Source organism: Odocoileus virginianus, chromosome 9 (genome assembly GCF_023699985.2).
Source record: "Odocoileus virginianus isolate 20LAN1187 ecotype Illinois chromosome 9, Ovbor_1.2, whole genome shotgun sequence".
Lineage (NCBI taxonomy): Eukaryota > Metazoa > Chordata > Mammalia > Artiodactyla > Cervidae > Odocoileus > Odocoileus virginianus.
Window position 1 is genome coordinate 25583141 of NC_069682.1, and position 15980 is coordinate 25599120.

General features: G+C 41.2%; 1 protein-coding gene and 1 non-coding gene across 14 annotated transcripts in view; one reads left to right on the forward strand and one right to left on the reverse strand.

Annotated features, from left to right (window-relative positions):
• BEND7 (BEN domain containing 7) overlaps positions 1-15980 on the reverse strand; it is an 86268-nt gene that overhangs the window by 28180 nt on the left and 42108 nt on the right. For 12 of the 13 annotated variants that reach the window (XR_002311607.2, XM_020881324.2, XM_070472103.1 and 9 more), the window contains one exon: positions 8593-8818. Coding sequence is in view for 12 of the 13 variants with exons in the window: in XM_020881324.2 (XP_020736983.2) it covers positions 8593-8818 (226 nt within the window). In the remaining variant the exon portion in view is untranslated. Of the gene's footprint in view, positions 1-6896; positions 7181-8592; positions 8819-15980 lie in introns of those variants that run through there. The other variant, XM_020881327.2, reaches the window with a different exon arrangement.
• On the forward strand, positions 4228-4300 carry TRNAG-UCC (transfer RNA glycine (anticodon UCC)). Its single transcript has one exon. It is a non-coding gene; the product is annotated as a tRNA-Gly (tRNA).

Sequence of the window (15980 nt, forward strand, 5' to 3'; positions counted from 1 at the left end):
GTCAATTCCCGAGTCTCTCAGAAGTCTGCTGAGTCTCTTGTAGGAGACAGTCAATAACTCTTCATGGAAATGAATTAAAATAATTGCCAGATCACTAGCACCAACGATAGGTCCAGGAGAAAAGCAACGAGGAATGTAATTTGACTAGTTTGGGACTCATTATCCAATTCTGCTTCCTGGCAATGCAAAAGAAAACAGACGTGGCATTACCTGAAGATGCTGACGAGCATTTCAGATTAGCAGCGCAATTCAGGGATTTAAAGAATAGTGCGGTGGGCTAAGCAGAAAATACTGCTTCTTCTGTCCAGGGCTGTGGCTAGGCCATGTCATACTGTGCCGTGGCTAGAAATTAGGAAGGTACTTCTCCCTTGGGACATATGACTAGCATCTGCCAGAAAACCGTCATAAGAGAGAAACGAATCGACAACGTCCACCCTGGGAAGGGCGCCTGTAGCATCACAAAAGGCACAGTTGTGCTGTGGGGCCCTGCCTGTGCGACAGAAGCCCATCTCTTTTGACAGGAGGCTGTTTACTTCAGCCCCAGCTGTGGTGCTGAAAGGCCGGCTGGGTGAGAACTCAGTACCCGGGACTTACAACTGAGTCCCAGCGAGTTAATCCATGGCGGGCTCCCGGCTGTGATGAGATGGGGTGAAGACAACATCAACAAAAGCCACAACGTCCTTCTCAACAAACGTTTCCATGTGTCCCGTGCTCCTTATGCAGATGGACTTGTCCCTTTGAGGAAGGGGAGGAGGTTCCTTTTCTGAGCTTACAGGTGACCAGTGACAAACGAGGGACAATCTGGCTACTCCCTATGGCCCCAATCCCAAGTTTTCTGGCTCATGAAGTCCAGGATGATACTGAGGAAGCTTTAAGAAGCACAGCCCTAGGGACTTCCCTGGCAGTTCAGTGGTTAAGACTTCACCTCCCAATGCAGGGGGTGCAGGTTCGATCCCTCCCACTTAGCTGGGGAGCCAAGATTCCACATGCCTCCAGGCCAAAAAACCCAAACATAAAAAACAGAAGCAATATGGTAACAAATTCAATAAAGACTTAATACTTTAAGAAAATAAAAAGCACAGCCCAGGTTGAAAATCCCTGAGGGTAAACTTATGTTTGCATCCATGGCAATTGGCATTTATATTCATGAAGTTAAACACTCGAAGGTAAACAGGTTGGCGAGGATTCAAGGCCCTATGCTTAGAATAGACTTTAAACTGTTCTGGAGGCGAAAGGCTTTCACCCAATGTCTTACTGTGTTGAAGCTTCATTAATCTTACTCTGTAAGTTAACCTTTTCCATTCTCTTTGCATCTAGGACACTGAGTTCCAACGTCACCTGTTCCGTGAGCCCTTCTCTTAACCGGGATTTGCAATCACTCCATCAGTAATGGGCACTTGACGTTCATCCTGTCTTGTCTTGGAGATGGTGCTGGGTTTGGCTCACCATTTACAGGTCTGTCGCTCTGCGGGACTGCACACCCTGAAGGTCGGGGCACCTGTTCCCAGCTCTCAGTGGGTCGGTAATAAGCCTGAGTGTTGTTAACAAAAATGTCTTGCCTGCTGATGATTTCTAAGTTTGTGAGGTCAATGAAAATACTGCAAATGTTTGGGTGTTCTTGTGACTTAACTGGAATCAGAAAAGCGGCCAAGACCACGTCTTCTGTATGATGCTGTTTGGTGTGCAAGTTGGTGGCAAAGTGCTCCAGATACGCCACTGAGGAGGAGTCTGGGCAAATGCTTGCCAAGAACAGAGACGACCTTCTGTGTAGTGACAACAGAGCCTCCCAGCATACTACACATGTGTTTATTGATCCACACACTAGTCTCCGGCTGAGTCTGGCTATGCCCTTTTTCCACTTTGGGAAACGAGGCAGTTCATCATTCCAGTCCCGGGGAGGCACTGAGGGTATGTCTGAAACCAGAACCCGTGTCAGATGACAGGAAAAAAATCAGGTTAAGCCCCAGACAGTCTAATGATGACAGCTGTGGACACAGGTTATCTTGTCATTTGCTCCAGGAGAGATGCAGGGCAGGCTTCAGAAAAGAGGCACTCTTAGCAACAGGGGGATGGACATGCGCAGGAGGGCCAGGCAGCCCAGGCCAGACGGAGTCTCCCTGGAGCCAGTCATCACAACCCGAGCTGGGGTGGCGCTGCTCTGCCAAGTGTGTGTGTGTGAGTCGCTCAGCTGTGGCCAACTCTCTGCGACCCCATGGACTGTAGCCCACCAGGCTCCTCCGTTCACAGGCTTTTCCAGGCAAGAATACTGGAATGGGTTGCCTTTTCTTTTCCAGGGGATCTTCCCAACCCAGGGATGGGACCCGGGTCTCCCACATTGCAAGCAGACTCTTTTCCGTCTGAGTCATCAGGGAAGCCCTGCCAAGGTGGCTGGAAACAGCCACCATCAGTCATCAGCAGCTGCTTGTGCAAAATCCAGATTCCTGGACTACCCTCTACCTGCTGAATCAGTCTCCAGGAGGGGACCCAGAAATCTGAATTTTGAACCAATACCTGTGGTAATTCTGATGCACCTTGAAATGCGAGACCAGCTATGGCAGGGGTTGAACACATAGGGTTCGAGGTGCAGAATGATCAAGGTTCAACATTACCCATGTGTTGCTGGGCCTCCATTAAAACAGGGAGAATGCCAATCACAACAACTAGGTGGTGGTCACAGACAAGTTATGAATGTGATGTCATTAAATAATCTCTTGGAGTTTGTCATCATATATTATGCAGTCCTGTCCTGTTTTAAGCTGATCTGATATGTAAACCGATGAACAGATAAATTCACAAATGGTTCAGTTCAGTTCAGTCACTCAGTCATGTCCGACTCTTTGCAACCCCATGGACTGCAGCATGCCAGGCTTCCCTGTCCACAATGGTTAGTCATCTTCTAAAAGGATTCTTTTTTTAAAGTAATTTACTTTTTAATTGAAGGATAAATTATGTTTATACTTTACAGAATTATGTTGGTTTCTGCCAAACATTAACATGAACACTTCCAGTACATAGAACCACAAGAACCACGGAGAAAGAGCAGGCAAGTCGCATTGTGTCTTCCAACGCTGTAACATGGAAACTAAAAGGATTTTTGAATGAAAGCACTCATCGATTGGCTCCAGTGGGCAAACACTTCACCTGGAACTGAACTTATATACAGTGTTGGAAGCTGCACGTGCAGTGGGACATGCATGCTCCTTCTCCATGGTTCTATGTACTGCAAGTGTCTCTTCCCCTAGGGAAAGGATCATACTTCTATTTTCCTCCCCACTGTCAATGGGACTGATTCTCAGTGTCTTCAAAGGAAGACCTGCCCTAGAAACTAGGAAATAAACTGAAGGAGAGCTAAGCTTATCTAGAAATTCATCCTGAATACCACACAACTGACCAGTCATTTCAAATCATTAGCATGGCCACCTTCCCAGTGGAATTTATAAAGAATCCAAAATGCAAAATTTTAAGATAAAAAATTTCAATTTGAGATACCTTTCTTTCTTTTCAGATAGTCCTCATATAAGAAATGAAGTAATGGCTTTGGAGAGAGACCTGGGGTTCAATCTTGGTTTTCCCACTTACTAGCTGCTTCCTTTGTTTACTTAACTTCTCACAGCCTCAGCTTCCTCTCCCATAAATGAAACGAAAAAGGAAGCTGATGTTTCAGCCTTGTTCTTAAAGAGATCTCTCCGAACACAAAGAAGTTCCCATCAAGAAATAAGGAAGGGCTTCCCTGGTGGCTCAGTGGTGAAGAATCTGCCTGCTAATGCAGGAGACACAGGTTTGATCCCTGTTCCGGGAAGGTCCCACGTGCTGTGGAGCAACTAAGCCCATGCACCACAACGGAGTCTGCACTCTGCAGCCTGAGAGCTGCGACTGCTGAGCCCACGTGCTCTAGAGCCCTGGCTCTTGTTCTGCAGCAAGAGAAGCCATGACAACGAGAAGCCCACGCATTGCAATGAAGAGTATCCACCACTAGCAGCAACTTGAGAAAGTCCTCGCAGCAACAAAGACCCAGCACAGCCAAAAATAAATAAATAAATAAATAAATAAAATTATTTTTAAAAAAATGACTAGGAAGTCAGATGTAGATTCCACCCCCAAACATATTAAAGTCTATTAGAGACCAGATAGAAAACAGCTATTCACGTTTGGGGAATAAATCCAAGGAAATGAGTGATGATATACAATAAAACTGGAGAATAAAGGAGTTCTAAAACGGCAGGCATTTCTCTGGTAGTCCAGTGGTTAAGACTCTGTGCTTCCACCGCAGGGGGTGCAGGTTCGATCCCTGGTCGGGGAACTAAGATCCCTCTTGCCAAGAGGCACAGCCAAAAAGTTCAAAAAAATAAAATGACAAATACAGACCCTGGATGTCTCTTGAGCTGCTGGAAGAAAAGGAGAGGTTTTGGTGGTCTGTTTAGCAGAGCCTATGAAAGGGTGGGTTTCATGAAGTGTCAGAAACACCACCACCCAAGGCTCTCCTGGGGATATGCCAATCCCTGTGGGCCATACCAGCAGGTCAGCACCCTAGATGCCCCTAAGAGCAGCATCGAAGTTTGTGCTGCATCGTGTATTGCATGAAGTGAGCGAAGGGCAGTAGAGTGGTTCTTGCATTTGACAAGCAGACATAATTTGCTCTGAATGCAAGAGGATTCAAGAATCTAGTTTGTTGGATAGTACCAGGTTGGCCCAAAAGTTCGTTCAGGTTTTTACTTAAGACCATGGAAAACAATAATGAACTTTTGGGCCAACTCAATAATAAAACTCAACTAATTACTATGAAGCTGAATTAAAAATCATAACCTAGGTTCTAAAAATGGCTTTACTGCAACTATACTTTCTGAAGAGCCTTCAGACATGAGTGATTATGTCAATATCTGACATAACTCTCACTGGGTCACCCTGCATGGTCTCCTGGCATAAGACATCAAGAACTAGGTGGTCTCCGGCAGGTAAAGCATGAAGGGAGGACGGTCTGCCTAGGTCCTGACCTCAATGCTGCATCCTGGCTGTAAGATCATTTCCAAATTAAATCTAGGATATTAAACTCTCCTCAGCACCAAAACCCAAGACTCCACTTAATAAGATCCTAAGTTGCTTCTTCCCAGAGTTCAATTCCAAGTGCCCAGGTGGATGTTTCTAATTAAGGATCCTTCCATCATCAACACCTTGGGTCACAGCTATAAATGAATTTTTAATGAATTACCAATAAGTGTTAGCTACCATAAGACAGATGAGATTACATTGAAAGCATGTTCTCTATAAAGAGGTTTATATTTTATTTTCAAGATACTATACTATGGGGAATATTAATTATCACTACAAAGAGCTATGTTAACAATCCTACAATAAACTGCTTTTTCAGTACATTTCTGTTCCTATCTATAAGCATTTTACAGGTTTTCCTTCATCTTTGTTCCCATTCTTAACCAACCTTATCACTTCGAAACAAAATCCAGCCCCACTATTGTTTATACTTTGAAGGTTTTATAAAATTGACCAGCCTTTGTATATCCCTAAGTTGTAAAACTTTGCAAATTAATATAGTATTGGTACACTGTCCCATAAAGGACAGAGGAAGAAAGACAGAACACTTAATATTTGTAAAATCTTTTCAAAGTATGAGTAGTCTTGCCATAATTATAAAGAAAGAAACCATTTTATTACTTTGCCAGATTACTCAGATTCAGAAGACTTGGTTGGGGAAATAAATTTCTTTTTAACTCTAATAATAGCAAGAAAAACTGGGTATAATTATTCTGTAAGACCTTAAATTAAGAGTTGCTTAGATTTCTTGGGTCTCTTTCATGTATGCATGTTATTTTGTTATTTTCTCTCTCTTTTTTTTTTTTTTAAAGGAACTTTGGGAATCCCCTGGTGGTCCAGTGGTTAGGACTGCGCTTACAGTGCCAGGGATCTGGGTTCAAGCCCTGGTCAGGGAACTAAGATGCTGCAAGTCACACAGCACAGTGATAACCAAAACAAGACAAAACCAAAAAAAAAGAACTTCAGTTAATAACTACTTCCAAAAATCACTTTATATTGCAGTATGTGCGTCAATAAATTTTTAGTGAGTCAAAGTATGATATGAAAAGAAGAAAATTAGGGAATTAAGAGAACTATATTCAAATTTACATTCAATTTTTGTTTCCATATTTTTGGTTTCATTGGCACTTTATTAACAAGTAAAAATTTACAGCAACATCTGATGTCAGCTGTTCCAAATTAGGTGTGAGAAGCCCTGAGGATGGATGTTTAGTACTAGGCCCACTATGTCAATAAATTAAGGCAAAGTCAGCATGAAAAACAAAAACCTACATCTATTCATTCACCCCGCGTGTATTTATGGAAACCCGACTGGGTGTAGAGCTCTCAGTGAGGTGCAACAGGCAATAAAAAACCAGGATGACAAAGCTTGTCCTCAAGCTGCTTGTAAGAAATTGTCAGAAAAATCAGGTAAAAATGCTGGCTGATCAGTATGAACAGAATGTTGTCGTTAGACAAAGCTGACACCTCATTCATAGTTTTAACGAAGATTATAGGAATGCACACAGACCCTCTGCAGAGTGGGATGATGGAAGCCTTTCAGCTTTCTCTGTTTTTTCATGGTTTGGATTTCTTTTTTTAACAAGCATGTGTTATTTTTGTAAGAAGGAAAAGAAATAAAAATAAAAATGTTTCTATGAATCAACACTGGAAGCAAACAAGCGAACATACAATATCTGTTGACTTAGGTTGTTGGTGTCTTATGGGTGGATTTCCGTCTATTTTAAAGTTACTGTGTTTGTTTGTTGTCCTAAAAGAATTTTTAATGCCAGGTCTAATTCAACAAAAAAAGAGTACGGAAAATTAAAGTTCTTCTTGGTTTGAATAAACTGCTCTATGATGCACTAGGGTTTGAAGAGGGCTCATTGCCATTTTTATTTTTAGCTAAAGAGGAGAGATGTGAAGAAGATTAAGGCGTGTTGTCTACTTCTGTTAGTAATATACTTTCTCAGACTATGGTATCATGGCCAGTCTAAATGGAAAGTGGTAGAATAAAACCCGTATCGGTCTACTTGTAATGATATATTTCATTATCATCTATGATTAGGGTAACTCTTCTACTGTCATTAAAATGAAACGTGGTCTTTTATGATCCTCTAATTTCCAAATACTTTCATACTGTTAATATACTGCCCTGGAAAAAAAAAAGAAAATTAAAACAATTCCTGGCTACATTGCAGCATGTTTAAGAGCTTCAGCATGAAAAGCATCATCAGCTTTGACCTTCATGTTTCCACAAGCCCCAGCCATATTAAATCCAAACAGGACCCTTCTTCACTTCAGCAAGTCCTAGTTACATCACTGGCTATTTTTCAAATTCTGTAATCTTGTTTTCAGTGTCGCTTCAGGCTGAATCATTCTTTTCAGAAGTGGCACCGATTATGATATCTCTGTAGCTTATTTACTACAACTCAACTGTCACTTTAAGTGAAAAAACTGTTGGAGAATAAGAAATTTTGTGCTAATGAAGGCTCATGTCCTTCTGGCCATGAACAAAGGCTGCCTGGTACTTGCTAGCTCCATTTAAAAATTGTATTATTTTCAAAAGTCAGTCATGGGTTTCCAAGTATACTCTAAGTGCTATTATGTTCATTGACTCATTTTGCGGGGACCAAGATATAGAAGGCTGGGGGTGCTTTCTGGATGCCAGTCCCAGTCCACAGCCAGGGGGGAACATTCCAGTCAGTGATTCTAGAGGAACTAAGGCTGGACCCCAGATTTCATGTTCATGGCAGCTGTGTTTTAAATTTGCCAATTCACTGACATTCTTCCTGAAAGTCACATCGAAATACTTCTATTACCTAAAATTACATTTATCAGAATCCTAAATAAAGACATGTTAACATTAAGGAATAGGAAAAATTAAATTAAAAAATACATCTAGGATGTGGAACTGGACTTAAATGAAGATCCATGTATGCATGCACTTGGCTATCCTAACGCAGTGAGATTCAGACACACCTTCACAGGTGTGCATGGGGAGACACAGGGTCTTGTCTACGTGTAACTGGCATGACTCCACATCACAAAACCCCAGGGAGCAGAGTAGGGTCTGGCTTCACAGTGGGTTCACTTCCACTTAGGGTGTCTTTAGAAGCAGTCACCTGGTAAAGCAACTTCTCAACTTTGGAGAGAACTGTTTTACTTTCTTTCAAAAGAGCATCACAGCTATATTTCTTCTGACAACTAAAAATCTAAGTAGAAATCCTATGCTGAGGAAGTTCTTAGTGTGAAATGACTGAGAGGAAAACATACTTTCATTTTCAAAGTTAATTAAGGAATGATTTTGTTTTGGTTCTGCAGCAGATCAGACTGGCTTTTAAATTCTGATTTTAACAAGTTAACATCACCTTGAAACAGCAATTTCTAGTGGTATTTGGGGCGGAGGGTTAAGGAGCTCATACCCAAAAGCCATGCCGGTGGGCAGATGTCCAACAGCAAGTTAAATTCACCTCTAGTTCACTGACTACAGTTTCAGCTGCATCTTTATGGAATGAAGGCAAAGCTTAACAAAGACCCCGTTAAAATGAAATGAGGCAGACCAACCTTTTATTGCACCCACAATATTTTGGTCTAGTCCTTTCCGGTTGTCATTGAGTCCTCTTTTCCTCTTCCCATTGGGTAAGGAGTTAGCCAAAGTCTTGTCATCAAAAAATGCACACACCAGTTTTCTAAACAGAAGGCTTCCTGAGCGAGTGTAGTTTGACAATATAGAGTCCAGCTGAGATTTAGGCATAAACACATCGAAGCCTTCAGCAAGTTGCACTTCTGGCTACCAAAAGAACATAAATACGTCATTAAAAGCAAGATTTGAAGTTACCAACGTTGGGCATATGTGCAACAAAAAAACATCACCAGCTCTTGCAACGGCCATATATCGTGAAAACCACATAGCCTCAGCTTTGCGTGCCAGTGTTTGCAATTTTCAAAACCAGTGACTAGTTGTAATTCACCAACAAGATGCTCTAATTCCAGTATTAAGTCTCATCAAAAACAGTGCAAAGGAGTACACTGAAAAAGCATTCTCGTCCTCAGAAAGAGTTAAGAGAAAGCTGGATAATTTCCAAAGCATTTAAGTCTAGAGCTACCCAGGGGACTTGAGACTTCTGGGTGAAATGTCTTCACTTTGTAAAGGAAGGAACTCAGGCCCAAATGGATCATAACAAAAATGACTTAAAAAAAATAATTTAGAGGTATTCAATTGCATTACAGTTTACAGATCACTTTCTCCTGCCTTAAATAATTTGATCTCATTTGCCTATGGACATGGGGCTACCCCAAAGGTCTCATGCTCTTTGTACCAGGCCAGTGGATTTTAGTTGTGGAACTATTTTTCCCTCCAAGGAAAACTTATGTCAACTAATGTACAAAATAAATGAAAATCCTGAGCAGGTGCCCTGACCCCTGCTTTGGGGAGGGAAATCTAAAGCTCTATTCCAGAGCATCATTGGGAGACCAGTGTACTAGTACCAGTGCTTCCTGCTGGAGATTTTCTGGCTGGGGGATACTGGGTCAGAAGACTGATAAGGGGCCTTTCAACCTGAACTCTACCATATAAGCTCAGACACTGATAATACATTCTCTATGTATATGCCATGGATGTTTACAACCCATCCTTTCATCTTTCAACCCGCTCATACCATTTCCTTTTCAAAGCCTTAGCTCCGTCTTTCCCAAGGAGGCAGCTATGCGCTCTTTGTCACTGCTATCTGTTTTAAGAAAAAATATTTATTTATTCATTCACTTATTTGGCTGTGCCAGGTCTTAGTTGTGGCACTCAGGGTCTTCAATCTTCATTGCAGTAGTCAACAATCATTTTTTTAGTTGCAGCATGTGGGATCTAGTTCCCTCACCAGGGATCGAACCTGGGCCCCCTGCATTTGGAGTGTGGAGTCTTAGCCACTGGACTATCAAGGATGTTCATATTTATCTGATTGTATTTATTATACTATATTATAATTATTGATTAGATTGTGGCCCCTTCCTGATGCCTAGAACTCAGGCTTTATGTCTCCAGGGCCTGGAACACAGTAAGCACTAAATAAATTCTTGTTAAACAGATAAAAGTTCATTAGTCATTACAAAAACTACTAAGTCATTCACTACTGATTAGAACATGATGACTTTAAAATAGTGACTTTAGGGTGAAGAAATGCAGCTGGTAAACTTTCATTTGAAAAAAGTCAGAAGGAAATCTCACTTAAGATAGATCATAAAAGCTAATTCTTAGATATCTTATTGCAAACTTGGCTAACCTGATGCCACTTTAGATTTTCTAAATCATATGAGACATGTGAGGATTTGGGTCTTGTTTTTCTCCCAGAGAATAGGAATTATTGTTTGTCCTACTGCTTCTCAGAATGCCAGCTATGTGCACTACGACCTGTGGACAGAGCAAAGGGTTCAGTGCTCATGCTCAGTCACTGAGTCATGTCCAGCCCTTTGCAACCCCACGGACTGTACCTATCCATGGAATTTTCTAAGCAAGAATATTAGAGTGGGTTGCCCTTTCCTACTCCAGGGGATCTTCCTGACCCAGGGATCAAACTCCAGTCTCCCACATCTCCTGCATTGGCAGGTGGATTCTTTACCACTGGTGCCACCTAGGCTTGGGGAAAGGCTTAAATGACTCAGACTGTGTGGGGACCATCTAGGGCCCTGCTCCTCCTCCCAAGTGGAATTCTCAACTGGATTTTCCAGAAAATCATCTCACTTCTCTGCTGTGCTCTCCCATTTGGCTTTTGGTCTCTGAATGCGCAGTGAATATCACTCTAAAAACAGTGTTGCCGGGTGGGCCCCTGACTTTTTCCCCCACACTGCTGGTGATGGTCTGCAGAGGAGGCTGACTGGACCCAGAGTCTGGGCCCCCAACTCCTGGGACAGAAGGTGTACACTTGGGCAACTCAAGGCACATTTGTTGAATGACTCAATGTAGAAATGTTAGGATTGAAGGAATTCTCCATCAAAATCTGAGATCAAGTTGTATCCATAGTCACAATTTTATTTTGAACATCCTATGGTTGCCTAATTTAGACCTTTTATGCTAAATGAACTGACCAGATTTTTGCTAAATGCTCCTATATCATTTGAAAACCATTTAAAGAGTCCCTGTCTACTTTATAGAAATAGCAACTCACAGCTATTTGAAGATCCGGGGGTTTCGGTGGGGGGGGGAGGGGGTGGTACAGAAGCTCTTAAATTCACAAGAGAAAAGGGAAAGATGAACCATGGTCTCTCATTCATGTATGTCTGCTGGACGCTGATGACCACCAAGCCGGGGTTTAAAGCAGCCACCTGACCTCTGAGACTCCTAGCACCTCCCCTTGGATTCATCATGTAGGACCTGAACCTGGTTTGAGAGACTGACCTAGATTAGCCCACCAGGCAGGACTGGCCACTCCTGTCTTCACAGACGCAGTGTTTTCTATGAATTACATTTCTGGCACTTTTCATGATGCATTTGTTTAGTTGGGAGTTTGTGTTTCTCATCAGAATGTGCACTGTCGTTGTCATTCAGAGTGCCAAACACCCGGCTAGCGCCTGATAGATTTTTCTCAGAATGAACAAAACACTATGGAAGAATTCATTCAAAATGACTAGTATTGATTTCGAGGTCTTTTATCCCCACATAAAGGAAGTGGCTGTGGAAGTCGGCTGCGCCCCAGTCCAGCCTACCAGCCTTCTCCTTGCAGGGCCTGTGCTGGCTGGGGGAGCAAGCTACCTAGAGAAGACGGCCCTGACTCAATCAATATTTACTTGGCATCCTCAGTGTGGAAGGAGTTTAAGGTTGGGCTCACTAGATGAGACATATACATAAACCCCCATCATACAGAGTGGAGAATGACCAATGCTGTAAGAGGGGCAAGGACTATTAGGCAGAGTTGGCTGGTGAGGGGAGAAGGGGTTTGGGTAGAGGGCGCAGGATAGCATTTTATTAGGACCTTGGAGGTTTTAGGATTTCGGAGAGATGCAGTTGCTGTTTGTGGCATCTGCTTCGACTCTTAAAACTAAGCATCTGGAGGTTTCTGTGGAGCTGAGACTCCCTATGGGATCAGAGCAGTGTTCTGATTTCTGAGATGCTATCCCGCTGCAGAAGCTATCAATACTTTGTGCTCTACTTTCTATTATCAGATGACTGTTGTTATTTTGAAGACTTCCCTCCAGATCAAGGAACACGAACTTGCCCAGTTATGCCTCCTTTACAAACGAGTCAGTTTTATTAGTGGAGGCCTCTGGCCCTCCCTGCTCCTCAAGTCTTTTCTTTCAAGCAGATTTCTTAGCTGGCTGTCAGCGAGCACTAGGGTATCACAAAACTACAAAGCAATTCCTTAAAAAAAAAAAAAAAAAAAGGAGTGGGGAGACTTACTTCCTAAGACATGAAGAATTTGATGGTTGATTAATCTCATTGTTTTACAATGAAACCTTTTTATCGCTTCCATTTTATAAACATAATCACAGTGGCCCTGGTAGTGATCCACAGCTTTGTACTTACATTTAAAAACAGGTTAAAACTCTGTAATTGTATGCTTGAATCTCTTCTCTTTTTGTTTACTGTCTAGTCTAAGTGAGATCCCTCTGCTTACTGATGATGGCTATGATAGAAACCACCACTATTCCAAATGAATATCATTTTAAAAGCTAGATTTCCTTTGACAGAATTACTGTCTGATACTCCAGCGAGGACAGACAGCTAATATACTGATTTACAGATTCTATTGATTACTGAAGTAATATGATTTTTAAATGATGACATTCAAAGTATGGGACAGGATTTATGACTCTTAGAGTCATCTTTTTAAGAGTCAAGAGTCTGAATGCCCACTATAAATCTGGATTCCCATGGATGGCTTGCCTATTTTCAGTACCTCAGCCACTTAGCACAGTAATGTATCAAATGTTGAACTTTCCTATCCAATGGTATTGCATCTTATACCCAGTGAAGTTTGGGAGGCAAAAACTGCATGTAGTCAGGAAAATGCTTAAAAATATTCTTGGACCCAGGCCTGTAGACATTAACTATCTTGTTTCTCTTCACAGTTGCATTTCAACTGTGGTCCCCCTTTGATGAGAAGTAGGTGGGATCAAGATTTAGTTTGGTGGGGGGATCCTGTAACACCTGGTAAATTAACAGATTTCCCCAGAGACTTTCCAGGTGGTCCAGTGGTTGAGTCTGCATTTCCACTGCCGGGGTCTGGGGTTTGATCCCTGGTTGGGGAGCTAAGATCCCACATGACACAAGGTGTGGCCAAAAAAGAAAAAACATTTTTCCCCTAAGTCTCTCTGAGTATATGACTCCCCTATATAACCTAAAGAAAAACACATAAAACAATTTTGAGATCATACAAATTAATCACACAGGCAATATTTCTGAAACTGGCTATTTTATGTAAGGCATTGTTGGCTGCAAATTATAGGAAGACATGTAAAAAGCGACATATAGTCATCAGGTTAAAGTAAACAGAAGTACAGGAATATTCATATTGGGCATTAGTCCCAGATTTTCAATCTCAAGTTAATTAATTATACACAACAGTTTGTAAACTTGACTTGCTACATAGTCAAGTTTCAGACTGGCTCAAGATTGAAACCTATAAGAAAACTATGGATGAAAAGCTAAGGAGTTTTTCAAGTAAGACTAACTGCATTTGAACTGAAAATGTTTAACAAAACTCATAAGAACAGTGAATTCAGTCCTTCTGTTCATAACATTATTATATACAATGATCCTTTATTTTCATTTAAGAGTTTATTTAGATGTACTTCTAGGAAAACAAGCTTTAGTTTATGAAAATAAAAAAAAACCCACAAAATACTTTAATAACTGATTTTGTTTTGCTCACAAATGTGATCTGCCTCTCTTTGAGAAATACTGAAAATGTTTCTTCTAACTCAGGTCTGCTCCAGGTAGATTTAGCCAGTGTAACTGTCACTATTTATTAAGCCATGCCAAGATCATGGCCAGTGAGTTGGGTAGACTCAAGAACCCACGGGATTGAAAGGCAGACCTGATTTTATTGGTTCAGCTGTCACAGCCCAAAACAGTGTGGCCTGTCGACGTGGCAGAGCCATGAACCACTGCTTTGATGGGGCAGAGGGGTGGACCCATTGTGTAAAAAGGATTTTCTGTAATGAGGAAAAAATGCTCAGGCAGGAGTTGTATCAAAAAGTATACCTAATCTCTAGACTAGCCTACACTGAATGTTGAATAGGGTGACAATTACCAGGAAGTCATTAAAGAGCCAATCTTTGATCGATTTTTATTTGACAAAATGTTGGTAAAATTTAAAGTTAGAGAAGAAAACACAGGGGGGCACTCACTGGCGGTCCAGTGGTCAGGACCCACCCGGTGCTTTCACTGCCCAGGACCCAGGGTTCAATCCCTGGTCAGGAAACTATGATCCTGCAAGCTGCAAGGTGTGGCTAACTAACTTAATTAATCAACTTTAAAAAAAAATAAGGGAAAGGTAATAGTTTGAAAATGACTCCACGCACTTGCATAATGAGATATTGAGAAGTCTTTCTTTCAGAAATCTTTTCAGTGCCTTCCTTTCTCAGGTGGTAAATTAATGACTCTGAGGACCTGGGCTTGATTTATGCTCATGCTATTTGAGCCAAAATGTTTCATAAGATTTCAACCACTGTGGTCTAATTTCTCCCATCACAACTTCATGGAAACTGCTCTTTGGAGAAAACGGCCACCTCTGAGAGTCTGTCCTTAACCCTCCGGGCAGAGGACAGCTCTGCTTACATCCTATTACACTGTGATTACTGCTTATGTGTTTTCCTCATGTGGTCCTTGAAGGGCGAGGACTATTTCATTCATTTCAGTAGCCCTCGACAATGGTGCAGTAATTAGCATGCCCATCCCGCATGACATGGGTTTCCTAATTCAATTCTCATCATCCTATGAAGCAGTCACTTTCATGATCCCCAATTTGCAGATGCAAAAACTAAGGTTTAGAGAGATTAGGTAACTTGTTAAGATTATCCAGCTAATAAGTGGTGAAGCAGGGCTGTGAACCCAGTCTACACTAGAACTTTAACTCTCAAGCATACACTGCCTTAAATTTCAACATGTCAATGAATAAATTAAAAAATTGCTTGCTTGATGGATCTGCTTTACCAGTTCCCAGTGGGTTACTTTACTTATTGGGCTATGAAGAAATTAAGAAAACAGATTCTGAATTCAGTAGCTATTTATGTTGAAAGCACCAGTGCATTTTAAATATTTAAGAATGACATAAACATTAACAAAATTATCTTAAGTTGATGGATATGTAGCTTTATTTTCTGATAACTTCTGTGTGATCTGGGATTACTGGAAAATATTCATAGTAACTACAGAAAATAGAAAAAATTTTCTATGTTTTTAAAAAAATATTTAAAATATTTTAAAAAACTGATCTTAGTGTTTCATCGAGGCCAAACAATAAGCCAAACAGGAAGCAACAACAAGGAAGTAAACCTAAGCCATGTGTATCTACCCTGAAAAAAAAAAATCAATAAATCCAACTAGGTAGGGAAAACTGTCAAACATTTACACCTGTCTTCTCTGAGTCCTGATAGAATACTGGGTCAGGAACTCCTAAAGAAATAATTGAATATTGTATTTAAATCTGAAATTTGGTTTGGGGTTTCTGTTTTTGCTTCTGTGCAGTTCAGATTTCAGTTTTACTTAATGCACTAACTTAAAACGGGTCAAGAAATCCTGCCCCCAGAGAGAACCACTTCTGGCCACTCTCTTTTAAAAAATACAATTAGTTCATGTGTATTTGCTCAAGGGTATATACCTGTAAGTTTACTTAAGAAAGTTATATTTATCCCTATAAAGGTACTGCTAAGGTTTAAAAAGGAAGCAGTATTTACTGAGTGCTTAAAAAGGTACCAGGTACTATTCTAAGTGCTCTACATAGATAATGTCATTTAATTCTTCC